The sequence below is a fragment of the Rhynchophorus ferrugineus genome, unplaced genomic scaffold (assembly GCF_030347505.1).
Source record: "Rhynchophorus ferrugineus isolate W39M unplaced genomic scaffold, kcgeb_rfMv2 rfM6, whole genome shotgun sequence".
In the NCBI taxonomy this organism is placed as follows: Eukaryota; Metazoa; Arthropoda; class Insecta; order Coleoptera; family Curculionidae; genus Rhynchophorus; species Rhynchophorus ferrugineus.
The window spans coordinates 20193841-20206372 of record NW_027472585.1 but is presented as its reverse complement, the minus strand read 5'-3'; the positions used below and the strand labels follow the sequence as shown (position 1 = coordinate 20206372).

Sequence of the window (12532 nt, the reverse complement as noted above, 5' to 3'; positions counted from 1 at the left end):
GAACTATCAACAATGACTATTACATAGCGTTATTGGACCGTTTGAAGAACGAAATCGCCGAAAACAGTCGCATTTGAAGAAAAAGAAAGTGCGCTTAACTGAGACAATGCACCGTGTCACAAGTCAGTGAAAACAATGGCAAAAATCCATGAATTGGACTTCCAATTGCTTCTTCATCCACCGTATTCTGCAGATCTGGCCCCCAGCGACTATTTCCTGTTCTCAGATCTCAAAAGAATGCTCGCTGGGAAGAAATGTTTGTCGAATAAAGAAGTGATCGCCGAAACTGAGACCTATTTTGAAGCAAAGAACAAATCGTACAATAAAAATGGTATCGAAAAATTGGAGGGTCGCTATAATCAGTGTATCACCCTTGAACGGAATTATGTTTAATAAAAAAACTAATTTTTCCAAAAAAGTGTGTTTTACTATGGTAGGCCGGGGTGAAAATTGACCTGTTAAAGCTAAGTAAGCGATATTTTCTTTATCTAGTTCTGAACGGTTTATTCGCCTATACCTTCGCCCGCCAATTTGCCTTTGAAGGTAAGCCCGAAATGTACTGTTTCTGTCCAAATTTCCATGGTGTCACTCTATGGAATGGTTTTCCAATAGTCTACGATTAAGAAACTGAGATACCATCCGCCTTTGATGGCCGTTCACCTTAAACTGTAAGGTTCTGCCCAAATTCTAGTAGACTATGTTAATTCACAGTAACTTCAGTGCGTCTTAGGTGGCCTTACAAATTGAACTCTGATGTATATCCCAGGAATCCATGGACTATATTTCATGGATATTTTTCAAAGCTTGAATATTTTTTACTTCAAATATTTTATGGCTAGGGTGTCTTTGAGTACCTTTAATCCATTTATTGTGACCTATCAGCTTCAGCTACGATACTTTTGCCTGAACTCTACTTAACTACATCAATGCTGCAAAAGCTATTATTTTACTTTAAAAACTATTTTATTTAAGATAAATAAGAGGCGACTTGTTGAACAGGGATACAAAGCGAGAGTGAGAGTAAAAACAGGTAAAAATCATTCCAGCGTTTATTTTTAGATGTCTCACATGCACGATTTTTAACAGATATTCACCGATATTAGGGAAGAACAACTTTTTTCGAACGCTTTAAAGAACATTGCACAAAATATATAAAAATGTGATTTTTAGAAGAATCCATATATTTTAAGGATAAAGACGCGTTTTGCCAGATTCTGCCTACCAGAAATGTAACAACAAAATCAATAAATATTTTGCAAATAAAATATGCGTTGTGTAGAAATTTTAAATGTAGTAAATAACAGGTGGGACAAAAGTCCTGCTACCTTTTTGATTGTGCGCCATCTTGGTTATGTGACGTTTAGCTCAGTTTCGCTTTAACTGTTGTGCTGTGTGATGTAATTTCCGCTGAGTGGCAATAATGGAACCATCATTTTCAATAAATATTGTCACTATTTCTGCTCGTTCTTCTGGTGTATATTTATAAAACTTAAATAAAATAAATAAGCTTTTAATTGATATCAGGTAAAATAATAAATAATTATGTCAAAAATTATTATTATATCATTGAAGTATACCTGAAGTGGCCAATATCTGTTATTCTTATCAAAATTAGTGACTATTTGTGTTTTATATGAAGAATTACTAATTTCTTTATCACCTACACTATACTGATTCGATGAACAGTTGCGCGGACATCATACAGTGTCCTGTAATATCGCCAATTCTCCAGCGTATTCTCGAGCGTTCCACGCTTTTATATATAAACGGTAATTCGTCTCCGGACTCGTTAGTTCAAATCGAGATTTTGTGGTTAAGGTGACTTGAACTGTGTGTTTTTGTTTATATTCAAGTGAAACAATTAAAACCAAATGCCTCTAATTCCGCTATTGTTCGCCGATCCTGAGGAATGCCGGGCGTTTTCCCGCCCGCCAAGAATATTGGACCAACATTTCGGATTGGGATTTGAGCCGGAGGATTTTTTACAGCCTCTGACGGTCAACAATAGGGTTTTTACGAGAACACCGGCAGGCTATTTAAGAAACTGGAGAGCGAATAATTCTCAAAAAGATACCGGCTCCACTGTCAGCATCGACAAAGATAAATTCCAGGCGTTTTTGGACGTGCAGCAGTTCAAGCCGGAAGAAATCAGCGTTAAGGTAAGCGACGACGTCCTGACCATCGAGGGCAAGCACGAAGAGCAAGAGGACGAACACGGTTTCATTTCAAGGCACTTTGTCCGTAAATACGTCATGCCGAAAAATTGCGACGTGGCCAAGATAGAATCCAAACTCTCCTCCGACGGAGTTCTTACCATCACGGCACCAACAATACAAAAGACTGATGTAGAACACAAAACAATTCCAATCACCCAAACAGGAGAACCGGCCAAGCAACAGGCTGTCGAACAGCAAAAGTAAACAGCATTAATATCAAACATTCTTTGATGTTTTTATATTTTCCTGTATTAACTTTAATCTAAAGGCTGATAAAAATTACTATATAATTAATATTAATGAAAGTGTTATTTTCATCGAACATTCCTAAATGTAATATTTACTAATGATAAAATAAAGTTCGTGGTTTAATATTTTTTTGTTGTGTATTATTTAATATTTTATTTCAAGGAACATTTTCATTTATACATTTCTCCCAAATAATATTTTCTTATTCATCATTTTTTGTTGACTGTTCACTGAGAATTAATTTTTACATCCCCCTAGAGAGATTTTAGATATATTGCATTTTCTTAAAACTTTTATAGTACTTGTAGATTGCAATGCCTAAATATTATACTATTTGAGCCTAAGCCTAACGTCAAGTTAAATCGCAGCCAAACATTGATAAGAACATGGAAGATTGCCTCAACCTTAGAAAGACTCAAAAACTTATGAGTATCCTTGAGAGGTACAAAATATACCTGGTTAAAGCCCGCATTTATCTATCTGTATTGTCATAATATTATCTACTAGATATAACCCACTTTATTTTAAATTATCTGTTTTTCAGCAGTCTTTAAAACTAATAGATCATATCTTTGTATCTACAGTAGTAATGTTATTGACATAATTCATCATCGTCATAGACGATCATCAACAACTGTGTTACCAAATAATTTACAAGGTATTATTTTTAATTATAGATAGTAAGTGGTAGTAGTAATAGCCACAGTAGCAGATATAAATTTGAAACAAAGAAATTTATATTCTAAGAAAATGGGTAATGTATCTTCTATAACGGGCGCCTTGATAAAACCAGGCAAAAGAAAACACTAAATTAAATAGCATTTTATTTTACAGGAAATTAAAAATCACAACATATATATAGCATGTATCTAATACAAAGTCTATACAAAATAAAAACAAGAATAAATTAAAAAAACATAATAAAAAACTGTTACAAACTCAAAGAAAAAAACGAACTAGCCTTGGGCCGTTCTCATTTGTTTAAAAAAACGAATAAATAATACTTAATTTTGGAATGAAACATATTTCTAAACATCACTTTTCTTGCTTGCTTGTGCGCTGAATAAAGGTAAAAGTAAAGCTTGATTTGTGTTGGCAAGTTTGTAGTCATTATCATTAAGAATAAATGTTTATCATTAAATGTATACCTGAATAAAGTCGCGCTCAAATCATCAAGTCACCACTGACCGTTGTTCGTAAAAGTACCATAGAAGTTAAATTATGATTACTAATAATGACTGTTACAGAAAGCACCGATTGTATTTAACCATTCAAGAGACCAGTAAAATTCTGGCACATCAAATATCTCAAATTTTGAATAGTACTGACCAGTTGAATGCTATTCTGTTATATAGATAATGGTACTACTGCCGTATTCTTAAATTCTTCAATTACCATCAAGTCACCTATCACTGCATTTTAAAAAGCTTTTTACTGGTTTAAAATGAGAAAACCATGATTCCTAAGAGTATTATAAAGAACACCAGGACTTAACTGCTTAAAAATAAGGGAGATTCTGTGATTTAATCAATAGAAATTTTGAGTGATACTGATCAATGGAATTTTGTTATTGTTAGTGAATTTAGCGTTCTTTAAATCTTTAGTTACCATCAAGTCACTTGTGATTGCATATTAAAAGATTTCTACTCACTCAAAGTAAGTAAATAATAATAAGTCCTCAATTTAGTATAAAGAGTACCATGTACTACTTTGATATATCTGTTTAAAAAAATAATGGAGATTGTGAAGCATTAATTAATTCAAATTTTGATATTATTCAATATAGTATTATTACTGTTACAGAAAAATGGTATTGTGCTCTTGAATTTTTCAGTTATCATCAAGTCATCTCCAATTAATTAAGTTACTACTCAATCAAATATAATAAATAATGATCAAGTTTCCTTATGCTGATCGGATTTTTAGTGAGATTCTGAGGTACTAACGAAGTGATCAATTTTCACTTGATTTCATGAAGAGGGTATAATTATGAGATTGGATATTGTTTTAAAAGAACACTACACATTTGAAATCATTCAGAAAATAGAAGATACTTTTTAAACTCAACATCCAAAAATAAGAGATCCTAAATCGTCAATGAAATGCAAAACCTTGATAGTAGTGATCAGTTGAGCATCACGACTGTAACAAACAAATTGTACTACCACCATATATTCCTGAACCATTTGAAGGACAGATGATGATGAATGATTCACGAACTTGATGGTTGTAGATATGTAAGTGAGACGGCGTACTTTTAATTTCCTCAAATATATGCCCAACAAAGTTATAACTGCACAACAACATTCAGTATAATCGTTACTATATATTTTTAAATATATATTTTGATTTCTTTCTAATGACGGCAATATTGAAGACTTTAAAGGTGGTAAGACTGACGAATGAGATCTTCCGATAGTTGAGCCCGCAGTCTGGCTGACCTTAGAGGTTCCGTATATGTTTCGCTCTTCGGATCAGCAGACAGCTCGAGGATAATCCGCAAGAGAGTTTGGCTAGTTGGGTTAAGTTCACCGAACGTCTTGGATAGTCGATTTTGTCGTCGAATATCTGCGAAAAGGATTAATTAATCCGGTGTATTTATCTTTGTAAAGAGTTACCTTAGAAGATAGCGGGATTTCCTCCGACGTTCGATGGACAAGAGTTCCGTTCAAATACACCACGTTGGCGGCTTGATCCTCTGGCAACGTCAGGGTCTGATAGCTGAAGGTGGCTTCCCGTTCCATCCGCTTTAACACTTCCTGAGCTTCTTTACCCGCCCCTACACATATAAGATCGGGGCCCCCCATAGTAATGTACGATTTTAAATGCTTCTGCTCGGGTACCTAAAAAGCGAACGCCGTCTGATTTAATTCCGCCATGCTGATTGAGAGTAATTTCCAGAAAAAAAAATGTATCGGGAAAAATGTTTGTGTCTAAAAATACGTGTGAGGTGTGGCGGTTTCATCAACTTTATTAATTAGTGCTTTAAATAATTTAATGTTTTTGACCTTGTTCTGATAAAACACTAATTGTGACTCTAGAGCGCGTTAATGACGCCGTGCTTTAATTTTAGAAATTGCAAACTGGAAAAATAACAATTCCTCATCCATTAATGTGAAAATAAACTTTAGGCTACAGTGAAGTAAAAAATTAAAAACAAAAATGTTATATCAAAGCAGGACTTTCTTGAAACTTTTAACTGCACAATGTTACTTCTTTATAATGAATATCAAGGCCTTCTTGATTATCTATTAATGTGGTAATAGATATAAACTAGGCAACAGTAAATTGCAGAATAAAAAATTAATAAAGAAGAAGGGTCTGAATAAAGTGATACTTAATTTAGATGAAGTGCTGTCTGTGGTGGAAATCTAAACTGTACAGTGTCTAGTGTTATTCGACCTTAATCTTTATTCAAAGCTACGCTAGTTTTGCACTTACATCGTATGCCCAATGAAATTATACATTGTTTATATAAAATTAGTGTACAGTAAATAGTAAACAAATATCTTAGTTATGTGTGGTGATTCATGGAAAACCAAATCTAATCATAATTATAGTTTTTACTGTGATCATACTGGAACAACAGTTGTAAACATGTTATTTGAATAATTTTCCTATTCGCCTGATCTAGGCATATAACGAATATCATGGCCTACTTGATTATCTATTAATATGGTAATAAATAGAAAGTAGGCAACAGTAAATAACAGAATAAAACATTAACAAAGAAGAAGGCTCTGAATAAGTAAAGTGATACTTAATTCAGATTAAGTGCTGCCGGTGGTTGGGAGAAATCTAAACTGTACAGTGTCTGGTGTTATTCAACTTTAATCTATGTTTAAAGCTACGCTAGTTTTGCACGTACATAGTATGCCCAATGAAATTATTCATTATTCATATATAATTACTGTACAGCAAATAGCAAACAAATATCTTAGTTATGTGTGGTGATTCATGGAAAACCAAATCTAATCATAATTATAGTTTCTACTGTATTAATACTGGAACAACAAAAGCAAAAGTGTTACTAATAATTTTCCTATTCGCCTGATCCAGGCGCGTATTGTTCGTGGTTTTGATTTATAAATCGCTCAATGAAAAGTTCTCTTATGTACATTAATATTTTTCGTTTTTAAGTAGGGAGAAATATTGTAAAAACACGCCAATCACTCTTTTAGGAAGAAACGGTTCCCTATTACTTATCTCCAAGATCAAAAAGATCTTCGTCGTTAACATCGTCATCAAAAATAAACATACACATACACATACCGATTTGTGTAAAAACAATTAACGATAAACTGATAACTAAAAAATCAATTTTTATATCAAAGAAGGCTTTGCCATAAAAACAAAATACATTTGAATATTACAATCTGCATATTAACAGCGTGTATGACAAAACTCTTGTAGGATAAAAATGTTTAAAAAACATATGTTTGCTCATGGCGCAGATTAGGATGTTTTATTGTTAATAACTTGTACATTACCGATAATTCATTGAAGTCTACTAATTTCACTGAATAACCCAGAGACAAATACCTCCATAAAAGTTAGATTTAACTAATTAATTGTTTGAGAATCCAGATTATCTTTCCTCAAAGAATCAACATCATGAGTGTCCAAATAATATCTATGAGATTTGCGTTCGGAAGTAATTTTCTTATTTTCATGCAGAAATTATATTTAGATATATTTTGACCATTTTAGCAGCATTTGGATTATCTTTAAATTTTGAAAAACATCTCCAAACGTGTACCTTTATTAAAGTAAATCAGATTCTTATTAAAGTCGCATCAATTTTTTAAGAGCTTAATGTATTTAAAGAAATTTATTTTGGCTAAGTATGCAAATCAATATGTTACCAATCAATATGCCTTAAGGCTACTTAATAGATAGTTTAGTTTGGATTTATTATAATGCATGAAATCAAATATATATATTGTGTCTTTTGCATGGGAAAAAATTGCATTTTGCCGTATACGCTGTTGCCAAACGGACTACACTAGTTGCTTAATGCGTTAATTGGAGATGCTATGTACGACGATATTATCAACATACTGGCTTCTTTATCAGATGTTCGTAAGTTTAATTGGAAAGACCTCCAAGATGATCACCGGTTGGAGTAAGTCGCTTAGGAATTATTGCCGAGCGTGCACAGAGCTGATGGAGTCGAACAGATCGGCACGCTTACCTTCACCTTACCCCTACGACTTTGACGCAAATCGGTCACGACTAGATTATCGGGTTTTACCTTAATGGGCGTACAGGGATATTCTGGGAAAGCCGCCGCCACCGCTCTGGCTCCTGCTTCGTTGGTCCACTGAGACAGGCCAACGAAAAACTCTCTACCTGTAACACTGGTCGTAAGAAAAAAAACAACGCTCCTGATCAAAAGGATGGTTTACCGGTAAACAGTACGTCTCCGCCGTCCAGTTTAGCATTGGAGTCTGATATTTCTATTATGGGAAGGTCTAATTCTTTTTTCAGCACCACTCGAATGGTCTCCACCTAAAAATATGAATCATGTGACAATAATGAGAGTAATCTGCGTTTCTTTAAGTTTATGCAAGATGTTTCAAAATAAAATTTAGAGTTAGTGTATTATGTTAAAGTTAGAGACCATCCTAAAAGATATCCGGTCTTACCCAGCCTGGTTACTGGCGTGGCTAAGATTGTTATTCCGTGTTGGATTTTCTAGTGTTGCCTATAAAGACATTTACAATTACAATCACAAACAACAGTATATCCATACCCCAGCAAGATTCGAACCCGCGACTGTAATTAAATTAATTCAATTTTAAGTAACCGGGCTTAATAACACCTTTCTATATTTTTGTTTAATTATTACAGTAAGTCTAAAGGGATCCTTTACATTTAATTATCTGACTATCTGATCTCATATTATTATGACGGTAATTAAGGCTTACTGAAAGAAAGAGAAAATACAATAAACAATACTTTGAATAAAAAAATTACATTCTTTTAAATAATTTTTTTAAATAAAAATATCTAAAATTTACGGAAGAAAATAGGCTTAAACCTAAACTAAGGGCCTGTTTGAAATATTAATGCGTAAAATTCCTTCACGGTTCACATCTTTTCTACACTTCAACTGGCAAGAGCTTTGATATATAAATAACAGGCATTTGTATTAATGGTAACTAATAAATTTTCAGATTTTTTTATTATTTAATAATTTAATAATTTTTCAAGTTTCAAAAAACAATTCACGCTTTAAAATGTGATAGAATCTACCTAAACTAATAAAGTACTACCAGGAAATTACCAAAAACCCCTTTTTTAATACAACTTCACCCATTTCAATATAACTATTCGTCAAAGCAGAACTAAAAGTCAAACACAATTTTAACATTTCATCTTTTATGTGGACGTAACCAATATTTCATTCGGATTCAGATTTTAAGGATTTATCAATTAGTTCTTTGTTTACAAGTTATTTAAAGTTGGAGCTTCAGCGTACCGTGAAGTGTTAGCTATGGAAATTCATACCGAAATGCTAAATGAATGTATTAGGTCGTATGTGCTTCTTCTACAGCAACGGCTTGTAAAGGGCCTGATTTTACATATTTACAAACCTATAAATCTGTTTTTATTTTATTATCCAGAAGCTGTTTACCTTGAACATCACTACTACTAGTGTGTTTATCTTATAAAGGATCCAATTTTAACAAAATATAACTTGTTTATAACTAGTAAAACTATATAAATATCTGCATGCGAACCTTGCCTATGACCACCAGTGAATTCTAATAATTAGAAAAAAAAACAAACGAAAGGCAATAAAAACGCGAAAAATAGACCGGGGACTGAAATAGCGCGCGGCCACTATAAATACGGCATTAAAACCCGCTCGAAATCACGTCCCATGTACTTCGATTAATTGCCGTTCCATCGCTTGTTATTTCATTCATAATAAACAGTGGAGAATCATTAACATCTATCGAAAAAACACTTAAAACGGTTGTGATTGTTGAAGATGAGCATAAAAACTGTTATCAAATAGATATTAGACAGTCACTTTTTATTTTTTGACACGGCGCGATTGACAAAAACAAATGAGACCTATTATTTATATGTAATATAAATTTTTTAAAAATATATAAAATGGTGAATGCGACGGGAATATAATAATTTATAAAAAAATTTAAATATTTTAGAGTCTCCTTTTTGTCAAAGAGGGTTTATTTGGACTGGACCTATAGTTTAATGAGGTTTTGAACCAACCGTTCCGTTACCAACTTAGAGACCATCCTAAAAGATATCCGGTCTTACCCAGCCTGGTTACTGGCGTGGCTGAGATTGTTATTCCGTGTTGGATTTTCTACTGTTGCCTATAATGACATTTACAATTACAATCACAAACATAAGTATATCCATGCCCCAGCAAGATTCGAACCCGCGACTGTAATTAAATTAATTCAATTTTAAGTAACCGGGCTTAATAACACCTTTCTATTTTTTTTGTTTAATTATTACAGTAAGTCTAAAGGGATACTTTACATTTAATTATCTGACTATCTGATCTCATATTATTATGACGGTAATTAAGGCTTACTGAAAGAAAGAGAAAATACAATAAACAATACTTTGAATAAAAAAATTACATTCTTTTAAATAATTTTTTTAAATAAAAATATTTAAAATGTACGGAAGAAAATAGGCTTAAACCTAAACTAAGGGCCTGTTTGAACTATTAATGCGTAAAATTCCTTCACGGTTCACATCTTCTCTACACCTCAACTGGCAAGAGCTTTGATATATAAATAACAGGCATTTGTTTTAATGGTAACTAATAAATTTTCAGATTTTTTTAAAGAAATCCTTCAGTGTTATCAAATATCGCTATTTAAGCGTTCATTTTCATGGTAGGTACGTGACTTTATCGTAAATTCGCGGATCCGCCTTCGAGAAACTGTATATTAACATACGAAACAACACAAAGAACCCAAATATTATTCCTGTTTTAACTAGGGTCTCTTGTTGCGGTGCGCGGGATATCTTTCCGCAACTTCCGTCAAATTATATATTATAACATAGTTTTGTGTAAATATCCTCAAGGCCGGCATGTAAAAAGCATTAGGCTTTGCAAATTAAAAAAAAATTAAAGACATTTTGATATTACTGAAATCCATTTTCCATGATAAAATTCAAATTATTTTAAAATACCTTCCCTATCATTTAGCTGATAATTAAGTATATTGAAAAGTAATTCACGTTTTTTATTTTTAAATATAAATTAACGAATATTTTCAAGACCATGGTTAACTTCAATATTGAATTGTTATCATCAATATCGTATCCTAAGATACAATATTGATGATTTTTAATGCTTTTACCATAAAACACACACACACATAGTCACGCATTTCCATTTTTCCATTTTGAAGTGTTCTACTACTATTTCCTTTGGTAGAATAAATAATAAAAATTACAAGGATTATAAAGAATTTTAAGTTGTTTGAATGACAGTATATTGATTTTTATGTAACCTTCGTTACTAAGATATACAATAACAGTGCGCTTTAAAAATTTTATTTTCTTTTTTTACCTGAAAATACATGTAGAAATTCAAATTTTGGCATGTGGAATTGTTTCAATATCAAAAAATCGTACTCGTTAGACCTAGCTTCGTGTTATAGCTCTTTACAAGCTTCAAAATTCCTTCGTAGAGAACGACGATATTCATCAAACATGAAAAATATACTGTTTTGAAAATTTGAAATGAAATCAAGTCATCTATGTTTATGTATGAACAGCTTCAAAATGTAGAGAGGATAAAATTGGTACCACCGAAATCGATTTTCGATAATTAAACTTCAACGATTTTCTTTAATGTAACTAATAATAAAGTACATTAAAAAATAATTAATGTTTTTCTTGTTTTTAAACATATATATGAATAAATAAATATATAACTGTTTCTTGAAAATTTCAGAATGCTTGTTTTTTGACATTTTTACTGCACAAACTAATCATTAACGATCTAATCATTAATTAATAAATAACGATACCTCATTAAAATCAGCTGTATACATGTGTCCTGTAAGAATAACTATAAACAAATTATTACATTCCCCCAGGAAGACAATGAACTCTCACTAATATGATAACAATCTGGCATTATCAGATGTTATCAGTATCCATTCTGATGTAATAAAACAATGAAAGGAAATGTTAATTAAAATGGAACAACCTTGTCATACATTAACGAAAAGGAATCAGGACGGCTGTGGAATGAATGCATTTTAAACTAATATTATATTCGAATAAATTGAATAATGATCCTGTCAGTCTTAATCACTGCAAGGCGCTCTTTATATCCTCTCGTATCAAAACAGGAATTAGATGTTTTGTTGTTAAATGTACTGTTTACGAACCCATTCAAATAGAAGTGACAATGACATTATATAGTGCCAATATTTTAAAATAAATATATTTCAATCTATAGTTAAATAATTTCATATTTATCCAATAAAAGCAATAATCAACATTTAAAACAACCACAATAAGGAAAAACAATTGTTTTCACTTTGACAGTTGGTCGTAGTCAATCTGGCCGATTCAATTGTGTATCTAATCAAATTTAGCTATTAACATTATTTTTGTGATTAAATATAATTGACCTACTTCTTTCTGACGATGGATAGCACCTGGTCTGGTTATGAGCGCCGTCCCATTACACACAACAGCGCAGTCTTCCACGAAAACGCATTCTGGTAAAGCTTCATCAGGGGGCAATTCAATGACATCCAAACCCAATTCTCTCAGTAGACGTACGAAGTTTTCATGTTCCTTTTTAGCCTCTTCTAAATCGATTTCCCCTCTTGTTCTGAGAGAAACAGGAATTCGACTCACCACGGCGTGTGTATAACGAAAAGCGGCCATCTTTGCGCTACTCACACGATCCACACAACAGACGACGCACGACTGAAGCGAAATTAAAATCCGTAAATGTCATTGTTCGGCTACTAGCGCCGTATTATTCGTGCTTTCTCGTTTTTAACGTATTTTCCATTAACTTGTTTCTGCATAATTTAAATATT

The 12532-nt window shown here is 32.5% G+C and overlaps 1 protein-coding gene and 1 pseudogene across 2 annotated transcripts; one reads left to right on the top strand and one right to left on the bottom strand.

Moving 5' to 3' along the window:
- Window positions 1–1769: 1769 nt before the first annotated feature.
- LOC143198462 (protein lethal(2)essential for life pseudogene) lies at window positions 1770–2594 on the top strand (annotated as a pseudogene). Its single transcript, XR_013006220.1, has one exon. The product of XR_013006220.1 is annotated as a protein lethal(2)essential for life pseudogene (transcript).
- A 678-nt stretch (window positions 2595–3272) lies between these two features.
- LOC143198457 (N(G),N(G)-dimethylarginine dimethylaminohydrolase 1) lies at window positions 3273–12430 on the bottom strand. Its single transcript, XM_076407706.1, has 5 exons — window positions 12117–12430; window positions 7874–7976; window positions 7720–7817; window positions 5084–5308; window positions 3273–5033 (listed from the first exon to the last, which is right to left on the bottom strand). Exons 1-5 carry the CDS (start codon window positions 12372–12374, stop codon window positions 4908–4910), a joined length of 810 nt encoding a protein of 269 aa, XP_076263821.1. The 5' UTR covers window positions 12375–12430; the 3' UTR covers window positions 3273–4907.
- Window positions 12431–12532: the final 102 nt, after the last annotated feature.